This window comes from Lolium rigidum, chromosome 1 (assembly GCF_022539505.1).
Source record: "Lolium rigidum isolate FL_2022 chromosome 1, APGP_CSIRO_Lrig_0.1, whole genome shotgun sequence".
NCBI classification, from domain to species: Eukaryota; Viridiplantae; Streptophyta; class Magnoliopsida; order Poales; family Poaceae; genus Lolium; species Lolium rigidum.
Genome location: NC_061508.1, coordinates 269089418 through 269115651, shown reverse-complemented (window position 1 = coordinate 269115651; position 26234 = coordinate 269089418). Strand labels below are relative to the sequence as shown.

Sequence of the window (26234 nt, the reverse complement as noted above, 5' to 3'; positions counted from 1 at the left end):
TTTACAAATATACGGGGTCAAATACGGGTTCTGCTAGACGGAGCGGTGTCTGATCGACCTTTTTTTTATACGGGGCGAAATTCGAGCGTTATACGGGGCAGAAAAGTAAGGGGCCTGTTAGACATGCTCTTACGAAATCAGTAATCTTCCAATCGGCTGGTCCTCAAGAAAAAAAACACCGTAGGCGAAACGAGGTTGGTTCAGGTCCATGTCAGGATCGGACACGTACACAATTAACTCGACTCTTATACGGAGCGACGGTCATATATGTAGGAGTAGTACGGAACACAGTGGACCGCGCGTTCACTGCTCGCACGCCAAACTTTCCAGGATGAAACCACATCGCCGGCGCAGCCACCGCCGCCGGCGCGAGGATGACAGTGTTGCCCTTCCGACCGAGTTGGTACTCGAGATCCTCTCGCGCGTCTCGCCGTCCACGGCCGTGCGCTGCGCCGCCACCTGCCGGCCGTGGTTCCGCATGGTCTCCCGTCGCTCCTTCGTCCGCCGTGCATCCCGCCCGCGCCGCGCGCTCCTTCTAGGATTCTTCGCTTTCGACCACGCAGAGGACGACGATCAGTCGACGCTCCCGCCGCGCTTCGTCGGCGGCTCGTCTGGCAGCTGGCGGTGCCCGTGCGTCCCGCGGCTAGAGTTAGACGACGGTGACCCTCGCTGCCGCGACATGCACGGGATGCATCCCGTCCTGTCCCGAAACGGCTACCTCGTGCTCAGCCGCGCCGAAGTCCACGCGGACGAGCCGACCACCATTAGGTACTGCGTGTGCAACCCCTCCACCGGCCTCCGCCGCTTCCTCCCGCTGTTCCGCGTCCACGAAGGCATCGGGTTCTGGGAGTACGGCTGCGCGCTGCTCACGGACAGAGACTTTATCAGCTTCGACGAGGACGCATCGACGCCATCGTCCTTCAAGCTCGTCGTGGCAGGGATCCACGCCGAATGGATGGAGCTCTACGTCGACAGCTTCTCCTCCCGCACGATGACCTGGACGACCTCGACGTGCCGCATCGATATCCCGTGCCGCCGCATCGCCATGGTGAACGCGGACGACGGGAAGTACGGCTCCCCTTTTTACAGAGACAGGGAGAATAATCTGGAGATGCACCCGAAGAACCCCCCGGCCGTCCTCGACAACGGCGTCATCCACTGGCAGTGCTCCTGCGACGACGGCACCCGCGTCGCGCTCGTGCTGGAACTGCGCGCGCAGGACGTCGAGCTGCTCGATCTCCCGGGTGTCAGCCGCTGCTCTGGCACGTACTGGGACATGGGGCTCGTCCTCGGCAGCCGCACCGACGTCGACGGCGACGCCGTGCTCTGCACCTTCGGCCTCTCGGCGGAAAACGGCCTCGTGCTCGAGACCTGGAGCACTCTGAAGAGAAGGCTCGACGGCGCCATTCGCACAGGGGGGCGCACCTGGCACCGCAGCGGCGATATCGATTTGCGCCGGGCGATCTCAGGTTGCAGCGGTGGTGCCGGCGGGAATGACGACGTGGGCGACATTGGCGACGTGAAGCTGCTGTGGTACTGCGAGAAGAGCAATGTGCTGGTGTTCAACACGGTCGCCCTGGGCAACTTCGCGCTGGATCTCGAGACCGAGCGTGCCGAGGCACTCGGCGAGATCATGCACTGCAACTCGGAGTTCTGCGCGAGGAATGCCTGCGTATGGTGGAGGGCTTGCCCATACGAGATAGACTGCCCGCCGGCCTGGATCACTTCAAACTGAAATCACTACCTCCGATGGCATGGCTTGGCGTTGCGTGCCCGGTGGCCGGGCCGGCAAGATCCAGGCCCTGGGCGAAACTCTAACATTATTAGCCCCTATCGTGTGAGAAAATAGAAATAATAAAAAAAAATGTACCTTATTACAGATGTAATATCGACATATATACGATATGGTGTAGTACAAAATGAAAGTGTCGCCTTAATTTTTATAGTAATTGCTAAGTTTTGGCTAGCTGAGACGTAACTTATGTCTCAGTCACGTGCTCCAGCGTTGAACTTTGTTTCTGCTTGAAGATTCGTGTTTGATGTAATTTGTACTTTGTACTTTGTAGTCTCACTAACTGGGATTTACATACATTATCCCGTGATGCTAAATCAAGTGACGCCAGATAACAGAATCTTTCTAGGCCATGCCTCTACATTAATTTTAGGAGTCGTGACCGTTCGGGAGAGTTCGAGATATAAAGAATAAGATTCACCATTTTTCTTTCCAAAACAGCACGATGGTGTTGGAGTGTTGGCATATTTACCATCGAGCATCTCGACCGATACTTCCGTGGCCTACTCCCTTTTGTTAACATGATCTGGTTTCATCTTGTGTTCCCGAAACAACATAATTGTGGTGTATTTTTTTTCTGTGAAATAATCCATACTTTTAATTCGGGGTTTAGGGTTGATATTGGTGCAATGGGCGGATACCACAAAATTACAACACTTCGTATCAAATCCGTGGCGAATATCTCTTTGGGAATTAAGTAGTACTCCAGTTGTAATAATGTACTATCATGTGACATTGACCCAAAGGATGGTTACTGTGAAGCAATTTGATTCCAAGTGCCCAAGTTTTCCTGTCAACGTCATCCTTGTGGTTAAGGTATAATTGAGTAGTAATCCCTCCATTTGTAAATAAGTTATTCAATTTTAATTTAAAAATAGATATATGTAGCTTCCTTTATAAATAAGTGACTCAACTTTAGATATAGAGAATCACATTGTTATTTTGATAAAATTGAGTCATTTATTGTAGAACAAAATAAGTAGTATTACTTTAGTTATAACCAGTTAATGAGCAAGTGGCTCGTCTTTTTTGTCCTTTAGAGAATGGTGGCCCATTAAATTAAATTGGTCTTAATCTGGAGATAGTACTAGCTAGTATGGCTTCGTCTCTATCAGATGTGACATGTCACCACATACGAGAAAAAGAAAAGCCGCACTCTAAGTACGACTTTTTCCTCCCATCTCCTCTCAGCCGCCGCCTCAACCCTAACCGCCTCCAGTTCATCCTTCTCCATAGATTGGTTCCCCCTCCTCCGGTCGGCTTCGTCGGCATTGGGAGGAGTGGGGAGCCCGATCTATGCGTGGAGTTTCGAATAAAAGTATTGTTTTCATTAGATTATGTTAGGATTTTGGTAGCCGTCTTCTTGTTGGTTTCTCCTCAATGGAGATGTCATCGTCTGCAATAAGTGATCTTCGGCCTTTCGTTCGGCGACGAGATCTTCTTCCCGGCGTCAATGGTGGTGTTGAACAATCACAATTTTCTAGGTATGGGTCTTCGGATCTTGCTTCGCCAGATCGATTTTGGATCTTTTGTCGTTGTTGCCGCGAGGAGGATTATCCTCGCAGTTTTTGTCCCGGCTGCTACGTCCTCGACAATGGTGATTCGTACTCTCTGCTCTCCATCGACAACGACAAAGCTAGTCGGTTATTATTCCCTGATATACTGGTGTTGGTACTCTTGCCGACGTTGTATGACTGCTTTAATGGTTGCGTGCGTGCACATAACCTTGGCATTGCGGCTCAAAAAATTATGGGAGAACTTTCGTCAGTATCTACAGGTTTATGGTTCGTTATCTATCTTTGGTTGCCTTCAGAAGAGTACAAGATTGTGTTCTGGAAGAAGAAAGAAATTGAAGACCTCAGAGATTTGTTACTATCTTTTAGACTTTATTTTGTAATCGTTGGAGTCAGCTCATGTATCTCTACCATGTACTATTTGTTGCTATGAATATATGTGGTATTGATTGTAAAAAAAAAAAAGCCGCACTCTATTTCGGCCTTGAACGTGATTTTTTTTGGTTAAACTAGATAGAGAGGATACAATTTTGTAAGTTAAGCAAAAGTGTGATGGATCCTTATTTCTATTTCTGTTGCATTCTATCTCATCGTATCACATTGTACTCTACGATTCCACTTCGATAAAAGGAAAGAGCATACCTAAATTCAATAGCTTTACGCCTGCTACCCCGAGCATGATTTCCTCAGGGGAAAGTAAAGGCCCTCGCCCCTTTGGAAGAATGTGGGCGAGGAGGCATTCGAACCCCCGACACTGTGGTTCGTAGGCACATGCTCTAATCCTCTGAGCTACAGGCCCACACGTCTCCACTGGATCTCTTCCCGGGTGTACCCCTTCTTTTTGGGTTAAGAAGATAGGAAAGCGCCTTTCTCTCTATAAAAACAGCGCGTTCCAAGGCGTGAAGTGGGAGAGAGGGGATGTGATGATTGAGGTACTCAACGAGTGTAACAAATAGGATGATTTCCATCCGAATTCGTTTCCAAATCTATATTTGGTTTGAAGTGATCGACGTATAAGAATATCTAATTCGAACTTGACACCCGGCAGCACCCCGATATTTGTATCCAAAAAAATATTTTAAATTATGTGATGATTTTTTATATAAATAATCTGATTTTTCATCCGAAACATCAAGCTAACAAGGCATGTTTAGCAGCTAGTGAGTAGTCGAGTTTATTCGCTAAACAGCAGCTCACTCACATTGTCAGTCTATCGAATGTGTAATCCAATTCTTTTTTGGATATTGGGCTACTGAAATGTGCTTCCATCTCATCGTGGCACATGCGTTTGACTTACTTTTTTTTTTGAGAAACACAGTACAAACGCAGGCGCTTATATACATGCGCATACACTCACCCCTATGAACGCACACACGCACACCACCACCTGGGGTTTGAACTCTGGTGGGCTGGGGGTACAACCACCCACCTAATCACCCAACCTCAGGTTGGTTCTCGCGTTTGACTTACTGCATCCATACGAATATACTTTATTTATGATATTATGTTATATATGTATACATTTATTCTGTCATCTTGCATTATTTATTTTATTATGGGTGTTACGTTAAACTCGTTACATCAATTATTTTGTATGCGCATACTAATTATTATTTTTTTCACATTTTTTTTAGAGAAAAAGGGGCATGCCCCCGGTTCCAATATATTGAAACCAGATATAACAGTTTTACAGCATTCAGAAGTTTAAACCTTGCAAACCAAACTCCTCGCAGGAACCATACTTATTACAACACAAGACAACGCACGAGAGAGCCAACATCTTACAACTAAACATCAGAAGAAAACAGGCAAAGTCACTGACGACCCATGACCTGAAAACATGCCCCATCTCCCACCAGGACCAGATCATTTGCTTCGAGAGTCCTTGCCAAATCTTCTGCAGTCATTAGCATTGGGCCAAATCCTCTCGAGTTGTTCCTGTCACAAACCTCCAGAGTAGTTCTTGCCTTCTTCTGTGGAATCACCCAGGATCCGGCCACAATATCATTGGTGGCAATCTGGCCACTCCTTCCAACCTGTTCATCATACATATCAGCCCTTCTTTTTCCTCTTCCTTCAGCAGAATTTTCCATTGAGCACAATTGTTTAGCAAGCGTCTCCACAAAGCCTGCATGCCAAACCATTGCACCCGATTGAAGACATGGTCATTTCTGGTAATCCAGATAGTTCTCAAAACAGCAGCAAAAATCAAATTGCATTTCTTATTTTTCTTTCTATCAGTCCACAGAGCAGCAACATCATGTATATTTGAGATATTCAAATTTAAACCCAGGGCATCCAAAACCCCTCTCCACATGTTAGCAGCAACAACACACTCAAAAAACAGATGTTGACATGACTCTAGCTCATTGCAAAACACACAAGTCAGATCATCAACATTTTGTCTTTTGACCAGGTTATCTCTAGTGAGATGCTTATTATGGGAAAGCAACCAAAGAAAGAAATGGATTTTCGGGGGCACTTTGATTTTCCAAACACAATGTATATCAATAGTTTGAATCCCTCCAAAGTTAACCACAGCATATAAGGACTTAACACTATAGACCCCATTTGCTGCCCACTTCCAAATCAAACAATCCTTAGAATCATTTAAACAGAGAGTTTGTGCAATTTGCTGAATCTCCAGCCATTGCAACATAAGTTTGTGGTCAAAACACCTTCTAAAAGTCATTTTCAGAGAAACACCATCCCAAAGATCAGCAATAGTTTTATTTTGCTCATTTAGCAGGAAATACACTTCCCAGAATTGAATAGCTAGAGAGCAAGATCCAAACCAGTGGTCTTCCCAGAACTTAATAGTTCTACCATTACCAACTTTCCACATATAACCCATCTTAGCAGCCTTGGCAGCCCATAGCACCCCTTTCCAAAAAGGAGAGGCCCCATGATCAGAACAAGAGAAAATATTAGGGTTATTCACATTATATTTGCTATCTACTATCTGTCTCCAAATTTTGTTATCATCCAAGTGGTATCTTTTAATCCAGGAAGCTAGGAGGCAAATATTCATCTCTGATAAGTCAGGGATGCCCAATCCTCCATAATCCTTTTTCCTAGTGACCAAACCCCAATTAGCTAAATGGTACTTATGGTGCCCCTCATAATTATCCCACAGACAGTGAGCCATCTGAGAGTTAATCAAAGTAATAGCCCATTTGGGGAATTTAATCACACTAAGCAGATAAATTGGAATACTGGCCAAAACACTTCTAACCAGCTCTAGTTTGGCAGCATGATTTAGAAGTTTGCCTCTCCAGCCAGCAGCTTTTTTAATAATTTTATCAACAACAGGTTGAATATCCTCTTTTTTAAGCTTACAGTAATGCAGAGGGACCCCTAAATACTGCAAGGGAAACTCACCCAACTTGCAACTCAAAGATTGAGCAAAAAGTTGTGCATCACTTTCAAGCACATTAATAGGAACTAGATCACACTTATGAAAATTGATCCTCATCCCAGACATATGCTCAAAACAAGCTAAAATCCACTTTAAATTGATGGCAGAAGACAAACTTTTTTCAAGGAAGAGTAAAGTATCATCAGCATATTGCATACTGATGATACCCCCCCTCCCCATGCCTTGCATAAGCCCAGCTATTCTTCCACCAGAAGCAGCTTTATACAGAATTTTAGTAAAAACATCAGCCATAAAGTTGAAAAGAATAGGTGAAATAGGATCACCTTGTCTTACACCCCTACTAGTAAGGAAGAAATTGCTATTGCAATCATTAATCCTAACACCAACAGAACCATTATGTAGCAGACCCTCAATGATCCTCATCCACTTGGGGCTAAAACCCCTCAACCTCATAACTCTTAGCAGAAAATCTCTATCAACTCTATCATAAGCCTTTTCATAGTCAAGTTTAAAAATAAAACCACTATTTTCACTATGAACAGCATCATGAATTACTTCATGGGCAGAAACCACACTCTCAAGAATAAATCTCCCCTTAATAAAAGCAGTCTGATTAGGAGAAATGAGTTTCTCACTCACCACACCTAATCTATTAGTAGCACATTTAGAGAAAATTTTGAAACTACAGTTAGTCAAGGCAATAGGCCTAAATTTCTGTATAGTTACAGCATCAGTTTCCTTAGGAATCAAAGTCAACAGAGAGAAATTTAGCCTAAAAAGGTCAAGTTTTCCTTCATTCCAATCCTTAACCATATCCATGAAATCAGCTCTAATGAGCTCCCAAAAATGTTGATAAAATAAGAAAGAGAAACCATCAGGGCCAGGAGCACCTTCAGCATAAGAGCCAAAATTAGCATCCTTTACCTCTTTCTCAGAAAAAGGGGCATCAAGCATATCATTATGATTCTGTGACACCATATCGTCTGGATCCCAGAAATCATCTACTATATTAACATCAAGACAAGGATCTTTACAAAACAAAGTCTTATAATACTTAACAGCAATATCCAGCATACCTTTGTTGTCATCCACCATACCCTCATCGCCTTGTAATTGACAGATTTGTTTCTTCCTTCTCCTCTGATTGGCTACAGAATGAAAATATGAAGTGTTACGATCTCCTTCCAAGATATACCTTTCCCTGGATCTTTGTCTAGCTTTAATTTCCTCATTACTCCAAATTTTGGTGAGCTCAATAGAAATATCTTTCATCCTTTTCTTAGAAACAGGAGAAAGACACTGAGTTTCAGCAATAATATCAAGCAGATCATATTCAGCAACTAGTTTTTGTTTATTCTTCCTTTGAGCAGATTCAATATTAGCAGCCCAACCTTTTAAACCTTTCCTAGTATTTCTAATTTTAAAATTCCATCTGTCAATAGGTTTATGGAGATGACAAGGGGCTTGCCAAAATTTGGCAACCACCTGGTCAAACCCCTCAATGTTAAGCCACCACTTCTCAAATCTAAATTGCTTAATAACAGGAACTTTCAAAGCCCCAGTGTCCACAACCAAAGGAGTATGATCACTCCCAACTCTAGCTTTTGAGGTTAAGCTACTAGCAGGGAAGAGAGAATCCCAGCAAGTAGTCACAAACACTCTATCAAGCAAAGCCATAACCAGATTATCTTGGTTATTAGCCCAAGAAAATTGCCTACTAGGATTTTTAATTTCCATCAAATTAAATTTATTAACCCAATCATTAAAGAGATTGGCCCAGTGTTGGTTGATGTTTCCAGTGCTTTTATCACACTTTTCTCTAATGAGATTGAAATCACCCCCAACCAGGGTAGGACCATTCCAACAAGCCATAATATTATGCATTTCATTGATAAAGTCTAATTTGTGTTCCTCATAAGCAGACCCATACACAGCAATCACTCTCCAAATGACATTGTCATTTTTTGCTTTGATATGAACAGATACACAAAAAGAAAGAATATCCCATTTAATAACGTCAAACAAATCAATGTTAATTCCAACAAGGATCCCTCCAGCAGTTTTCACAGCAGGCAACCAATTTCAGGTAAACTTCTCTCCTGGATCTAACTGCCTAAGCTGTATGCTAGAGAAGTCCTCCTTCTTAGTTTCAGAAAAACAAATAATATCAGGACATGTCTCTCTAATGAGGTCATGCACTCTAGTTAGCTTATCAGGTCTATTTAGACCTCTAGTATTCCATATTAGAGCTACTACCATTCTTAAAAATCAATTTTCTTCTACCCTTCTTCTTACTGTGGACTAATGTCCAAGGTTCATCCTCATCAGGTACATCACTAATGTGATCCTCCTGATCAGAGACAAACTCCTTCTCATCATCAAAACCAACCCTCAGTTCTTCCACAGATAAACTAATGTCATTTGGGAGAAAACTCTCAGGATTGGAAATATGGAAATTTATAAGCCTATTGGTTTCAACATTTTTAATTTCATTAATAACAGAATCAACCTCTAGACTTTTGTGACCCAGGCTAATGCCAGCAGTTTTTGCAGTATCATATAAAGTTGAATTGTCAAGAGCAGCAAAAGAATTTGAGAAGCCATGTATTCTATTACCTTTAGGAATCTCTAAATTTTTAGCCTTCTTCAAATCTTGAGCTTTTTCTATGGCAGATTTACCATCCCTTGTAATCCTGGAGCTCATCCTTGTAGCTTGAACAGGTCCCCAGGTCTTCTTCTCTTTCCAAGCCATAGAAGGCACCACAGGAGCAGGATTGTTGAGCACCAAACTATCTTCCTTCTGGATCTCAGCATCAGCTTCCTCATCACTCTCATCATCAAAATGCTGGAGCAGATTCTTCCCAATATTTTCCTCAACTTCCCTTAGGACTAAAGCATTACTGACTTGCACAACTGGTTCTTTCCCCAGGACTTTTTCCTGCACAGACATTTCCAGCTTCTGATGAACAGCAGAATGTAATTCATTCCTCCCACCAAGAGGCATGGAAGACTCTGTCTCCATCTTGTTATTAGCTCCACTTTGTTTATCCTTGTCCAAGCTCTTGAAGTCATCTCCAATTTCATCATCATCATTCACTGTGTCACCTTTATTGCCCAGACCAGGATCTTCATCATCATCTTCATCCACATCAATAGCTTCTCCTTCACTCTCTACCACAAAATTAACCAGGTAAAAACACTGCTCCATCTCAAACAGCTTATTGGATGGGATCTTGGTCTTGTCTCTTACAGCCACCTTAACCCTGACCTCTTCATAGAAACTTCTGAATATGCCTTGCCAGTCAATATTAACAAGCACACCCAGAGATGTTGAGACTTGGCAGATAGTTTTCCAGGTCAACCATTTGGCAGGTATACCATATATCTTGATCCAAATTTCTTGAAACTCCTCAAAAGGCTCAGCTTCCCCCTCCCAATTCTCAAAGTAGATCACCACCCCATCTTTTTTTAGATTGATGGAGGGGTATTCCACCAAATCCTTTATCCTTTTGCTAGGGGGAAATCTCACTAAGAACTTCTTGGGGCCAATCTGTCTGATCTGCCAAAACCAATTTGCCTTCCACATATCAATGAAACACTTCTCAAGGTCACCAGCTGATATTTCACCTTCCTTGACAACCACCACACCAACATTGTCCATATTCAGCCATTGCACAGCTTCTGGACCCTCCACTTCCACATGGAAGAAACCCAGCCCTGGATTTGCACTCCCCCAATATTGAGCTGTTGGAAGAAGAGAGTACCACATAAGGCAATTGTCCATATGGTGTCCAGTCTTGCTGCAGATGAAACACCTCTTGATCCTAGTGCACAGGCCCACATAGTGTCCCAACTCTCCACAATTGTAGCAAGTTACAGACTTGAATTTTGGATCCAGAATAGGCCCAGGACCACCCACCACAGATAACTGCAGGTTAATACCTCCTTTATCTCCACTCTGTCTTGACCCATCAGAAACAGCATTCTTCTGAATCTTCTTCTTGTTCTTCCCAGCACCAGAGCCTTGTGATTGCTGCAAAGGAACCATGCTGGCACTACTCCCCTGACTGTTTGATTGCGGGAGGTTTTGTGGAATCCCTTGCGGAACCATCAACATTGGATTGAAACCAGGTTGAGGAATTTGCTGGCTGCCGAAAAACTGAGGCCACTGATTCATCGGCATGTTCCACATGTGTGGCTGAAGCATCGGGAACATACCTTGCCCAGCCCCCATTTGTTGCATCATCTGTGGAGGAAATTCTGACTTGACCACCACAGGTTCTTTGACAGCACCCGCAGAGGGAGCAGCCGATGATGTCGCCGCCGCTGCTGTGGGTGCACGCCCACCACCAGACCCACGACCAGTCCCACCACCGAATCTGCCCGCACCGCGACCACCTCCAGCCATTGAGACCACCTCGACGAAAGATCTCTTCCCCTCAGCAGCACCCCAGAGATCAGAGAACTTGATAACTGTTGCTCTAGGTAGAAATCCACGACCAGCCGGATAGCAGTCAGCAGGTGTGAAGGATCTATCCCGAACTAGTTCTCTCCTGACCCAGACCAAGGTCGGGGCACTAGGCGAAAACCTAGATCCGACCAGGAGATCGTTGGCCGACACAGCCGGCGCACCCACAGATATATAACTAGATGAAGACGTACTCCCAAAAGATGCCACCCCTGAGGAAACATGGACGGACCGATTTCGCCTGGAAGGATCCAAACGACGGCCACCAATTGCAGCCACCAGCGAGTCACTGCGCAACGGGGCCCGCCTCTGTTCAAGCCATCCAAATTTCCCCACCCTCTCCGGCGAACAGTACCTCGTCGGAGAAGGATTTCCGCTCCTGATCTTCTCCCTGCGCCGCCAGTCATCAGCCGAGCCTCTACGACCCGCAGCGATAGCAGGCCTCGAAGCTCCACCCTGCGTCAGCACCGGGGACGACCTCACCGGCGAGATCTGGAACGAGGTCCTCACGGCTTCCAATTTTCCAGTTCCTCCAGCCCTTGCTCCGCCAATTGACGCCGCGGGTTTTCGGGATCCATCGACTTGACCATCGCCAGCGCCGCGGCCACCTGCTCCTCGAGCCCCTGCCCAGAGATTTGCGGCCTCCACCCTTTTTCCATCTGCTCCACCGCCCACTCCGAACCGAGGCTGATCTGAAGGATTAAGAGCTTTCGCCCCAGAATCGCCATCCTTCGCCCCTCCACCCTCTTCGCTTCCTCTTCCGCCTTCTTCGCTACCTCCTCCCGCCGCCTTCTCTCCTCTCCCCACCGCATCTCCTCGGCGAACGACGGGAAACCCGCAGTCCACTTCGAGCTGGACATCTTCCTTCGCCGTGCGTACCGGAGAGTACCAGCACCGGCGAGCGCACAGGGTAGAGATGGGGGAGGCGGCAGGGTTGATGGTGGTGGCGGAGGTGGTGGTGGTGGCGGCGGTGATGGTGGTGGTGGTGGTGGTGGATGGGCTCGGTCGCCGTGGAGTCGCCAGGTCGCCAGAGAGAGAGAGCGAGAATTTTCCGTTTTTCAATGTTAGCATTTTTTTTTTCGCCATGGAGGCTCATATTTTTTTCACATCTAGTCCGCTCCATTTTTGTTTCGAATCCGCGGGCTCATATATCCGTATCAGAATCCGCAATAGGCTATTATCCGATCCGCTGGAAATCCATGAAAAAAAAATACTGTGTAGAATATGATAACGGCAGAATCCGGTCCGGTCCGATCGCATCCCTGGAATACTCTAGTCTAATGGCCAACAAGGAAACTAATCAAATATAGGAAGCACCTTCTATTTTACACCGTGTGAAATGTGCCGAAGGAGCGAATTATGAGAATTTTCACCGAGGCTACTCGTCTGAGGACATTAGTTAGTCAGCGGCCGTTGCTTTGGCCCCAAGAATGTACCGCGGGGGAATCAGCATATTCCAACTTGATGAAAAATCGCCACATAATGATTTACCAAATTTCATTTTTCCTTACGAAGGAGGCAAATGCTCCTAGCCGTTCCTCTCTTGACGACGGTGGCAGAGCCAGCTCGTGCCGTCCGTCCATCCATGGGGCATCATCAGACATGAGCTCATCGGAACTCGGAAGCTGCTAGCCGCCAAGCAGAAGCAGAGGTGGCGACGCCGCCCCGCACGTGTCGCGCCTCCTGTCTCCGCCTCCGCGCTTTTGCGCGTCAGCGGCACCGCCGGGATCAAAAAGCCGCCATCTTTCTCCTTCCTTCCCCGCCCGCCCGCCCGATACCAAAACCCACCAAGAACCTTCCTTCCATCCATCCATGGCCCCGCCCCCGTCCGTGGCCGCGGCCCACGATCGCGCAGGCGACGCGGGCGACCCTGCCCTCCGCCTCCGCCGCGCCCCTGCCCCCGAGGCGGACGCCGGCGGTCGGCGGGAGGACGCCGTCCCGCCGCCGCAAACGCAGCAGCAGAAGCAGCACGAGATGTTCTGCTACCGCGCGTCGGCGCCCGCCCACCGCCGGGTCAAGGAGAGTCCGCTCAGCTCCGACGCCATCTTCCAACAGGTCAGCGGTCGCCGCGAACGCATGGGATATTTTTTTTTTATTGTTGTTACCATCCCGTACGCTTGCTTTGCTCCGTCCAGCATCGGATCCCATCCCCCGAGAGTTGCATTTTATTTTTCCTGCGCTTCCAGTTCGTGAACTCCCCCAATTCTTTCCCTCAGCCAGCGGCACGCGTGCTGGCCTGCTCGCCGTGCTAGATTCTAGGCATGTTCAGATACAGTGCAGTTCATTTTTATGGTGGCACATGCTGCTACGGATTGAGGCCGTTGCCTCGTTTTGGGTATCATGGGACCAGTCGGGGATGGACCGGCGCGGCGCGGGGTGCATGCTGCAGAGTTTTCGGCGGTGGAAAAGGAAAAGCATGAGGATAACTGTCGCTGTTTGCAGAGTTTGGCGTGTTGAAAGCGAATAGAGTTGTTCGGGATTGACTTTCTATTCGGAAGTGCAGATGCGGAACTTGCTGGGAACTGTCGTCATCCGCATGCTCAGTATGCCGTGCCAGGCTGACATCCTAAACTAGGATCTTTGCAATCTCGCTGTTTGCCTAATTCGGTGTGGTGCATGCAGTTTCATTAGATCTGTGATCCCGCCTTTCGTGTTCATGAGGAAAATAGAAGTCTGTGTGTTGTCATATTAGGGACTGCTAATTTTGTTCTGCATCCCAATTTGTTAGGTACATACATGGATGGACTCTTTTTTTTTGGCATTGTTCTCCACTCTAGGCTGTTGCCATTATTCAAGGGGGTATGAGCCCGCAACAAGCCCTCACACTCAAATGCACGCATGATCGTAGCCTTTAATCTGTTCCGGTAAAAAGTTCAGTACATTTATTCGTTAAAATCTGAACAATATCGTTGGATTAAACCAACTTCAAGGACGAGTGCATATGTTTCCGCGTCACGCTGTTCTGCAGATGTTCCTGGGCATAACACCAATGAACAGCATTATAGAATTGAATCCATATAAAAACATTTCATTTGGGGTATAACCTTATAAGTACACCATACAATCACCTTCTTCTTATCATTATTATTTTAAATGGAAGTGAGCTCTTCATTTTCACGCCATATTACTCGGTTGTAGATAGAAAATTCCTGAAATACCTACTTCTTCAACTGGTTGCAGAGTCATGCGGGTCTTCTGAACCTATGCATTGTTGTGCTGATTGCAGTTAACAGCGGGCTGATTATTGAGAACTTAATGAAGGTGCGGTTGCTTCCTATTTGAATTCCCTTCACACTTTCATTTATTTCTACTGTAATCTACCCCCTCCATAAAATAACACTTAGTTTAGTGCTCCCTTGGATGGTGTTTCTACGTGCTCACATGCTACCATGTTCTGAATTGCTCCAGTATGGCCTATTAATAAGAGCTGGATTTTGGTTTAGTGCAAGATCACTGCGAGATTGGCCACTTCTGATGTGCTGGTAGATATGATGCTCACCATTTTTTGTCTGGGTTTCACGAAACAGTGCTTGATTCTGTACAATTGATCAGTCTGTGAATTGCAGCCTCACTTTACCCATCTTCCCACTTGCTGCACTCATGACCGAGAAGATGGCTCAAAGAAACATCATTCGGGAACATGTAAGTTTGTTTCTCGACACCCTTTAGTCTTCCAAGAATGGAGAAGTCTTTGCATGCAATATTCATTTCTTTTAATCTTATGTTCCTTATGCATAACTTATCTGGGCATAAGTGTTATATGGTCAAAACCTAGCATTAAATCAAACTATTTAAAGTTCAGTATGTCGTAAGTGTCAATTGCTCATGACTTTGCTGCACCTCTTGCAGGTGGCCATTCTTCTCCATATCATTATTACAACCACTGTCCTATTCTATCCAGTTGTTGTGATTCTTAAGTAAGCATATTTATTCTTTCTTATGCTTTGCAGTTTCTCTGGATGCATCTAGTTTTGAAATTCGCTGAGCTCTTGTGTATGGTGGTTTGACTTTGAAGCACAACCAGTTCGTTTCTCATTCATTTTACATTTTGTATCTAATAATGTGTAGATGTACTTGGTTCATGTGTTTCAAACATAACTATTTCCTTGAGTTGGATGCTAAACAATAGCATAACTCTTTGATCTGATTTTATGTGGTGATCTCATTATATCGTCAACTATATAAGCCTCCTGCAAAAAGATACATGTTTATGGTTCAATGAGAGCCTAATTTAAAATTGTTCCATTAGTAGTTCACGATTGAAAAAGAATGACAGTTATTCAGATCATTTAAAAATACGACCCATGGTCCCAATAATTTCTACTGCGGGGGTACCGGGCTCTCTAAAGTTTGTTACATGGCATATGCCTGCGCACGTTAACATGTGTCATATATGTGTGGAAGTAGGCTTTGTGTGTTTGATAACTGTCAGGAGCTAAGATTACAAGTCAATGGCAGTTTCATGCTATGTTTTCCATAAGATATTGGCCATGTGTTACTTATTGAAGTCCTACCTTATGCTTGCTATTATTTGGTTAATGTTCTAATTATACAAATAACATTTACCTCAAAAGCATTTTACTGCATAAATATCCGCTCTAAGTTCAGTTACCTTCATTGTTTTTTCAGGTGTGAATCAGCAGTATTATCTGGATTTGTACTAATGTTTATTGCAAGCATTACTTGGTTGAAGCTTGTCTCTTTTGCTCATACTAATTATGATATAAGGGCATTGTCCAAAAGTATTGAAAAGGTATGAGTGCAGTAAGAGATTATATTTTACTGCAATTGTGGTTTCGAAAACATATAAGACTAATACAAAGGCATTATCTGAAACCATATTAACAAAAGGCTGACCGCTGCCACATTTTTTACGAACTTTTTTCTTGTGTCTCTCTAAATGTGAATCTTTTGACAAGAATTAATAATGATCTTCTTATTCAATTTTTTTTATTTTTTGGTCTCTTCAACGTGGTTTCGTTTAATACGTCAGGGAAGAATTACCTTGATATGTGTAGCTACTTGTGTTGTGCTTTTACAGAGACTGGCTAGATCATTAAATTTCTGGCATGAATATGGTTACTTCCTTTTTGGTCACTGTTAACAATAGAAATTCGCTTTAATATGTAATAGGGTGCTACACATGACAGTTCTATCGATGACGAGAGCATTAAAGGTCCAACTATCAACAGAATAGTGTATTTCATGCTGGCCCCAACACTTTGTTACCAGGTACTATTACAGGACTAGGCCTGCAATTTCTCCTTTTAATTCCAAGTTATTAGTTGATTACATTATTTGAGAATATCTACATCAGTATTAACTATGGATTTCCTCATGCTGTTCTGGTCTGTTATCCAGACAAGTTATCCCCGGACAGCATTTATTAGGAAAGGCTGGGTGACCCGGCAGCTTATAAAATGCCTAGTATTTACAGGCTTGATGGGTTTCATAATTGAGCAAGTGAGGCTGTTACGTAATCCCTTGCGTTAGTTTTATATATATGTTTCTTCAATGAAATTAACGAAATCCTTTTTTGTTGCAGTACATAAATCCAATTGTCCAGAATTCCAAGCATCCGCTGAAAGGGAATTTCTTGGATGCTATTGAGAGAGTTCTGAAACTCTCAGTGCCGACGTTGTACGTTTGGCTTTGCATGTTCTATTGCTTTTTCCATTTGTGGTAAGTATATTCTTGTCATGTTTATTATATTTTTCTTATTTGTTTCTTCCAGTCCCATAGAATACATCTGAAGACCTGAAACTAGTGAACTTGTTGGATATTGTGATTTTGTCAAATACCTAACCAGCCACTTATTGATGTCGCAATGGTCACATCGTGCATTATGACATATCTATAGCTTTTGCATAAAAAAGATGAGTTTTGATTACATAATTTCAGTAGGGCCAAATGGTTGACTATGTTGAGGAACATGCTATCATCGTACTAGTGAAATTAAGTTTTCAATGATGTTCAAACTTCAAACTCTTGTATTTCAAAGTTTCGATTCATTTTTCTTATGTATACAGGTTGAATATTCTTGCCGAACTTCTGCGTTTTGGTGATCGTGAATTCTACAAGGACTGGTGGAATGCCAAAACATTTGAAGAGGTGAAGGGCATGTTAAAAGTCTATGTTCTTTATTTTGGATTAGTATGAATAGAGCTAACATTGTTTGAATTTCTATGCACTGAAATGTGGTGGTATTTGGGGGACTTACTTCAGTATTGGAGAATGTGGAATATGGTAATTTCTCACCCATCCTTAAGAATAGTTGTTCTGGATTAACTGACAATTTCCTCCTAGCTGATAGATGACATATCTTAAAAAGACCGAGATAGATTTCTGATTGATTGGCATTAATATGATCTCCTTCCCTGACTATCTGCCACTTCTTGTCAGCCTGTTCATAAGTGGATTGTTCGACATATATATTTTCCTTGCATAAGGAATGGCTTCTCAAAGGTAATTTATTCGATGTATCAAAATGGCTTTGCATTTTCCTCCTTCTGTTTGTGTTGTATTTTTTCATTCCTATGGAGATTAGATCTTGTGTTGCATAAGTTTCACAGATCTCTGCTAGTACTTCCTGTTGATAACTGAGCTATTATCTTTTTAAAAATACATGCTTCTGAAATTCATGTTGAATCTACACTGCAGGGTTTTGCAATTCTCATCTCATTTCTGGTTTCAGCTGTATTTCATGAGGTACTGCACTTCCACGAGAGTTCTACATTACCTGCCTCTGTCTATTTTAATTTTAATTTTCCCTAGTCACCAGCTAGAATGGAAAATGGCTTGGCTCCATGTTCTTATCGTACTGATCTAGGTTGAATAGAAACTAGGGAAAATTCAATGACAACCGTCATTTGAATCTTGAAATTTTCTTGTTCTGCATACCTATCTGTACTTGCACTGAAAGGAAAGAACTGGTACGGTGTAACCGTCGTTTCATCATATTTGTCAATGTCAACTTGCAGCTATGTATTGCTGTCCCTTGTCACATCTTCAAGTTATGGGCATTTTCTGGAATCATGTTTCAGGTATAGATGTAACCCCTGTGTGAACTAATTTTGAAGGACACTTCTTTTCCATGTTTTTACCTTTTCTGGGATCCATCATTATATTCATGTCTTGTCTTTCTCAGATTCCCCTGCTATTGTTGACAAAGTATCTTCAAGATAAGTTCAAGAACACGATGGTAAGCCATGGTCACTTCAAAATAAAAAAAAACCCACTGTTTCTCCTGACACACTAAGCTCCATTTAACTTAACAGGTTGGCAACATGATATTTTGGTTCTTCTTCAGCATAGTTGGGCAACCGATGTGTGTCCTTTTATACTACCATGATGTGATGAACAGACAAGCTCTATCAAATACATAGCTCTGTTTAAAGGTGTACTATAATACAGAATTACAGATCATCCTAAGAAAATCGACTCGGCATCAAGAAGTAGCTGCCGGCTGCCGCTTTACAGTTGACCATCATAGCTTGCGATGCTCCAAGTCCATGCTATTAGATTGTTATGTGCCCAACCTGTTGTAGTCAACTTGCTGCTCTCCAAATGTATGCTATGCTGGGGTTTCAGGTTGAGGCGTGTACACAAAAGATGTGTTACTGACGCAACTGAAGATCATCTCTACACGTTCAGTTCACATGCCAGCAGAGCTATGTACATGTTTTTTAAATCTCAGTGGAGCTATGTACGTGATCCTGTGTAGATGTAAAATGTATATGCTGTGTGATGCAATTCTCCTTGAGTTCAGGGTGAGCAAAAAGGCTCACTTTGAGAGAGAATAAGTACATAAACTGACCGCCAAGTCTGACCTTTAGCTCGTTCTGATTATCTTTGTGACGTGCTGACATGTCATTGTGTATTGACCTTGCTGCAAGGAATAATGTAGCAACAGCGTTGCAGTTTTTCTGCTCTCCACTTTTTTCATGGATGGCAATGTCAGATTTATGTGTTTGGATGATGTTATGGTGGCGTGGCCAGTGCTGCCAATTGCAGTCCTATTCTTTTTCATGCTTTTCTAGAAGGACAGAACTAGGGAGCGGCTTGGCGTTTATCTGATGAATAGAAAAACTCTTTATGTCTCCGCTCTTGTTGTCTTCAAGATCTTCCAAAGTTGTGAGATGTTGATATTTTTCAGAAAAAAACACACGTAACCATAACATCATTTTTATTTATTTTTTAAAGCAGTTGATTACTTGATTACATTATATTGGTCACTAGGTTTCTGCGTGTGGCTCTTCATCAGTGTAAGATTTGTACGACAGCAATGCTAGGCAGTTATATGGGTTGATATCATCTTTCACTTGTTATTCTATTTCTAGGATACTTACTCTTCAGTCCTCCCTAATATTGCAATGTGGAAACATATAAAAAATGTTACCTCGTAACAATGTATTGTTATTGTGGAGCTAACATGGCAAGTACGGGAATATATTTGCAACTTATGGTGAGGAATTTTTTTTGTCAAAATGTAATATGAGATTTTGTTTTGAAACTCTCGAAGACGAACTTCAATGTGAGGACGGATCGCTGGACGAAATTATGGTTTGTGACAAAACTCATTTTGAAATTTTGACTTTAGCAATTAACTCGGTGATGCCTAAGTTTATACATTTGTGTATGAAAAAAGATAAACCGGTATGACTAAGTAAGACACATGTTCTAGTTGAATTTTCCTCTTATTAATAGTATGTTATTGCAGCCAGAGCGTGAGAACCCAAGTTGGTTGAAATTAACCCGTAAGTTCCACAAATCAATGAAGACATAAGTACTGAAGTAAGTTATTTATAATAAAAATAATGAAGTCAAATTCCTAAAATATTGCATCCCTAGATGTACACAATCATATTCTATTAAACTAATGGAAAATCACTAATATACGAAAGGGAAAGAAAAACCCAAAGCTATATTCTTTATATTGGACTCATGATGGTCATACTCTCGATCATCTACCACTATATCGAGGAATTAGTTCCACCGCTAGAAACAACATGGGTCCAAAAAAAATCGTGAATTCCAAGACAACTCCTTCCAGTTGGGTCGTCGTCCTTACACACGGATAGGTTAAACCTGGTATTATCATCCACCAAGCGAGCTTGGATTAAATACTTCAACAATTAATTACCTGATCTAGCTGGGAGATGATCTCAATTGGAAAATTAATATAGGTTTTCACCCGGAGAATACACACATGACACATGTTGTCGAATCCAACGATGCCACATTCACGTGGAGAAGTACTCTAAGAAAATGCCTAAAATTATCCCTCCATCAATTTTCTCTTGGAAAATGGAGGCATATTTTGCGGTTGCGTACTGAACTACATTATGTTCTTATATTTTATAATGCATTATAAAAAGTTAACAATAAAAGTAAGTAAAAGTGTATCCAACAAACAATAATAGGAGTAAAAGTGTCGAAAAGTGTATTTGGCACATGAGCACCAGTGCTCCTGATTTCTAAAAATCATATTTTTTGGATTTCAAAAAATATGAAATTAAATACCCACATACATACAAACATTCTGAAGGTACGGTAAAAAATTTGGATAAAAATATATTATATTTTAAGCTATACAAAAAGACAAATTTCTGACAAATATATACCTCTATACGTAGCCACAAATTTGTTTTTTTTCCTGTAGCTCAAAATACAATGTAATTTTTACCGAAACTTTGCATGAATATTCAGAACATGTGTATGTATTCATGGAATAAATGTGATGATTTTTTGAAATGCAGAAATACAGTTTTTAAATATTTTAAAAACTGAGAGCACTGGTGCTCATGTGCACCAAATTTGCTTCCTAAAAGTGTATCCAACAAACAATAAAATAGGGGAAACCATTTTAGATAAACGGAATTACGATAACCCATCGTGATACCTATATAGGCTCCATCGGTCGAAGTATAAGGAACACCATGGTCATTATCTCGAGTATTGCGGTCACTTGGTGATCAACATCCAAAAGAGAACCCTCACACTCATAGGGACCAACATGGTCATTATCTCGAGTATTGCGGTCACTCCCGATGATAATGTTGTGCATGATATCACAAACATTTATCATTTGATCTTGAGACTAGATAAGAGCAGGGTACCGAACAATAGCAAATCGATATTAGAGCACACCAAATGCCCGCTCTATATTCTTTCTACAACTATCCGGACGCTTAGCAAAGTGTGATTTCTTCTGAGGCTTTGTGATTATTTTGACAAATGTTGCTCATCTTGGATAGATTTCATCGGCTAGATAGTAGTCTTTGGTATATGTGTGGTCATTGATCTCATAGTTGCATGCTAGAGCATGACCTTCAACTAGTTTAGCAAACACCGGAGAACATTGTAGCACATGGATATCACGATCCCACCATATCAAAGAAAGAATGCCAAATTCACATGTCTTGATCTGCCACAGCTTAAAATACCACACAGCTGTGATGCCCTTTGTACAAACTTTACCAAGAAAATGGACGGTTCTTCCATGACCACAGTCGATACTTCCAAGCATCGCAAAAAAATCCTCTCACTGTATTTTATTCCATGATCCTAGCAATCTCCGTTTTATTTGACAGTCTCAAAAATAGTATTTCCCAAACTTTCCCGACACCGATTGTTGGAGATATGCCCAAGAGACAATAATAAAAGTGGTTATTATATATCTTTATGTTTATGATAAATATTTATATACCATGCTATAATTGTATTAACCGAAACATTGATACATGTGTGTTATGTAAACAACAATGAGTCCCTAGTAAAGCCTCTTAACTAGCTTGTTGATTAATAGATGATTAGTTTCATAATCATGAACATTGGATGTTATTAATAACAAGGTTATATCATTATGTGAATGATGTAATGGATACACCCAATTAAGCGTAGCATAAGATCACGTCATTAAGTTATTTGCTATAAGCTATCGATACATAGTTACCTAGTCCTTATGACCATGAGATCATGTAAATCACTTATGCTTGGAAAGGTACTTTGATTACATCAAACGCCACTGCGTAAATGGGTGGTTATAAAGGTGGGATTAAGTATCCGGAAAGTATGAGTTGAGGCATATGGATCAACGATGGGATTTATCCATCCCGATGACGGATAGATATACTCTGGGCCCTCTCGGTGGAATGTCGTCTAATGTCTTACAAGCATATGAATAAGTTCATAAGAGACCACATACCACGGTACGAGTAAAGAGTACTTGTCAAGAGACGAGGTTGAACAAGGTATAGAGTGATACCGATGATCAAACCTCGGACAAGTAAAATATCGCGTGACAAAGGGAATTGGTATCGTATGGTTCATTCGATCACTAAGTCATCGTTGAATATGTGGGAGCCATTATGGATCTCCAGATCCCGCTATTGGTTATTGGTCGGAGAGAGATCTCGACCATGTCTACATAGTTCGCGAACCGTAGGGTGACACACTTAAGGTTTGATGTCGTTTAAGTAGATATGGAATAAGGAATGGAGTTCGAAGTTTTGTTCGGAGTCTCGGATGGGATCCAGGACATCACGAGGAGGTCCGGAATGGTCCGGAGAATAAGATTCATATATAGGAAGTCATATTCCAAGTTTGGAAATGATCCGGTGCATTTATGGCAGGTTCTAGAAGGTTCTAGAAAAGTCCGGAAGAAATCACCATGGAAAGTGGAGTCCCGAAGGGACTCCACCTTGCATGGCCAGCCAAACCCTAAAGGGTGGAGTCCCAGGTGGACTCCACCATAGGTGGCCGGCCACCCCACCTAAGGGAAAGGTGGGAGTCCCACCTTGGGTAGGACTCCCCCCTTGAGTAGGTTTCCCACCTATGGGAGGTTTTGTTGTTGGGGTCTTATTCGAAGACTTGGACTACAACTCTTGGGGATTTCCACCTATATAATGAGGGGCATAGGGGAGGGGCCGGCCACACCAAGCCACTCTTAGCTGCAGCCCCCAAGTGGCCGGCGCCCAAGCCCCCTCTCCCCAAACCCTAGCTACCTCTCCTCCACATACAACTCCCGCATACGCTTAGGCGAAGCCCTGCCGGAGTTCTCCACCACCACCGCCACCACGCCGTCGTGCTGCCGGGATTCCGAGGAGGATCTACTACTTCCGCTGCCCGCTGGAACGGGGAGAAGGACGTCGTCATCAACACCGAACGTGTGACCGAGTACGGAGGTGCTGCCCGATCGTGGCACTGTGATCAAGATCTTCTACGCGCTTTTGCAAGCGGCAAGTGATCGTCTACCACAGTAATAAGAGCCTACTCTTATAGGCTTTGGAAATCTTCAAGGGTGAGTCTTGATCATTCCCTCGTTGCTCCCGTCTTCTAGATTGCATCTTGGCTTGGATTGCGTTCTCGCGGTAGGAAATTTTTTGTTTTCTATGCAACGAATCCCTACAGTGGTATCAGAGCCGTGTCTATGCATAGATGGTTGCACGAGTAGAACACAATTGTTTTGTGGGCGTTGATGCTTATGTTGTCTTTAGTTCGAGTACTTTGCATCTTTGTGGCATGGTGGGATGAAGCGGCTCGGGCTAACTTTACATGACCGCGTTCATGAGACTTGCTCCACGTTCGACATGCAACTTGTATTGCATAAGTGGCTTTGCGGGTGTCTGTCTCTCCCACCATAGTGAAGATTCAATTTACTCTTTCTATTGACAACACTAGTATCACCGTTGTGGTTCATGTTCGTAGGTAGATTAGATCTCACTCGAAAACCCTAAACCACGTAAAATATGCAAACCAAATTAGAGACGTCTAACTTGTTTTTGCAGGGTTTGGTGATGTGATATGGCCATGATGTGATGATGAATATGTATGAGATGATCATTATTGTATTGTGGCAACCGGCAAGAGCCTTATGGTTGTCTTTAAATTTCATGTTGAGTAGTATTTCAAAGTAGTTGTAATAGTTGCTACATGAGGTGAACAATCATGAAGACGGCGCCATGGACCTTGACGCTACGCCGACGATGATGGAGATCATGCCCGTTGATGATGGAGATCATGTCCGTGCTTTGGAGATGAAGATCGAAGGCGCAAAGACTGAAGGGCCATATCATATCACATATGAATTGCATGTGATGTTAATCCTTTATGCATCTTATTTTGCTTAGATCGCGACGGTAGCATTATAAGATGATCCCTCACATTAATATCAAGATAATAAAGTGTTCTTCCCTCGTATGCACCGTTGCACAGTTCGTCGTTTCGAAGCATCTCGTGATGATCGGATGTGATAGACTCAACGTTCACATACAACGGGTGTAAGCCATGTTGCACACGCGGAATACTTGGGTTTGCTTGACGAGCCTAGCATGTACAGACATGGCCTCGGGACAACGGAAACCGAAAGATTGAACACGAGTCATATGGATGATATGATCAACATGTTGATGTTCACCATTGAAGCTACATCATCTCACGTGATGATCGGTTTTGGTGTAGTGGATGTGGATCGTGTACCACTTAACAACTATGAGAGATGTTGTATTAAGTGGGAGTTCATTAGTAATTAGATTAAAACATGAACTAATTATCATAAACATAGTCTGAGTAGTATTTTGTATTAATTTATAGTATTGGCATCCGTTTTCTACCAAGCGCTAGTCTTATAATTGAGATAGAAATACTGTTAAAATCTGACAAGAAACTTTACGGACTGGTACCGTATTGTTAAAGAATCAAGAAATGATTAAGTCCTATTGCAAACTTTTAGTAAACCTCACATTGTTGATTCAAAGAGCTATGGTTTCAATTAGTACCTAAAGTTATCTTGTCTGCATGAAACTTGAAGTTCTAATCTGTTTGAAAAGTAAGGAGCTGAAAATTTAGTTTTCAGAAATAATCAAGGTATGAGATATATGTGATATCTAAGACCTTATTGCAAGATGATAGAATATAATTTGGTGAGACTACCTAAACTCATAAGTTTTATGGGAATGTACGAAGGTTGAAGATGCAAGGCGTCCCAATCCTCCAACTATTGGAGCACTAACAATATTCGCATATCCATGAAGTAATCGTCCTTAGTATGCACTGTTGCTAAGACTCGTCGTTTCGAAGCATCACGTGATGATCGGGTGTTATAGATTCTACGTGTGCATACAACGGGTGCAAGCTAGATTTGCACATGCGAATACTGAGGTTAAACTTTACGAGCCTAGCATGTACAGACATGGTCTCGGAAAAGTCGTCATGATATGATGGATAAAAATTATGAGTGAAATTGTTCATCATATTACAAAGTTACTAATAGTGAAATCTGAAACACTTGTCATATGATGATCAACTTCAAAGTAAGAACCTCAAGGTTATTGGTATTTGACCAACAAACCTAGAAGTTATTGAAGGAGAATGAGGAAAACTAAAAGAGAAACTACAAAAGATATTTTGGCAGAAAGAAAAGAAAAGACTAGAAAGTCTAGTTCAGGTGTATATAAAAGATATACATGTTATGGTTGTATTCCTAGTTTGGTCACTCAATGAAATTATTGGGTATTTGTACCATATTGGTTGGTATGAAGTGTCATACAAAACAACGCAATACAAGAATACAATGGCCTAAGTGACTGACAAGGAATATGATAGAAATGCATGTCTAGAACAAAAATAAAGTGTTATTATGTTCGTCGTTGGCATTCTATCTAGCCCTTAGAATTTATAATAAAGAACTTAATAATTGTTATTTTGCTCTGGTCAAATGAAAACAATGAGTTGTTCAAATTATGACATTACTCCATGTACGATGGATAAGTTATTATAAATCTTAATGATGAAAACAAACATACATAAACACTGACGCTAAAATGCCATAAGGCAAATGATTTGAATTCCACTTATTTGTGGAAACCGCCATTTAGGTCATGTTAGAGAGGAACGCATGAAGGAACTCCATGCAAATGGATTTTTGGAGTCATTTGATTTTTGAATCGTTTGGCGCTTGCAAATCTTTTCTAAAGAGAATGACTAAAATATCGTTCATAGGCCAAGAGTTGAACGGGCAACTAACTTAGTGGAAAAATACATGATTATGTATGTGGTTCACTGGGCATAGTTGTGTGCGGG

At 42.6% G+C, this 26234-nt stretch overlaps 1 protein-coding gene across 1 annotated transcript; it reads left to right on the top strand.

Moving 5' to 3' along the window:
• The first annotated feature begins 12965 nt into the window (after positions 1-12965).
• Positions 12966-19131, top strand: LOC124683685 (diacylglycerol O-acyltransferase 1-2-like). The gene is made up of 16 exons (XM_047218152.1): positions 12966-13208; positions 14334-14414; positions 14562-14635; positions 14720-14795; positions 15003-15070; positions 15783-15906; positions 16287-16385; positions 16515-16616; positions 16699-16835; positions 17183-17264; positions 17379-17399; positions 17556-17618; positions 17814-17861; positions 18134-18196; positions 18301-18354; positions 18431-19131. Exons 1-16 carry the CDS (start codon positions 12966-12968, stop codon positions 18536-18538), a joined length of 1443 nt encoding a protein of 480 aa, XP_047074108.1. The 3' UTR covers positions 18539-19131.
• The last annotated feature ends 7103 nt before the right edge of the window (positions 19132-26234 follow it).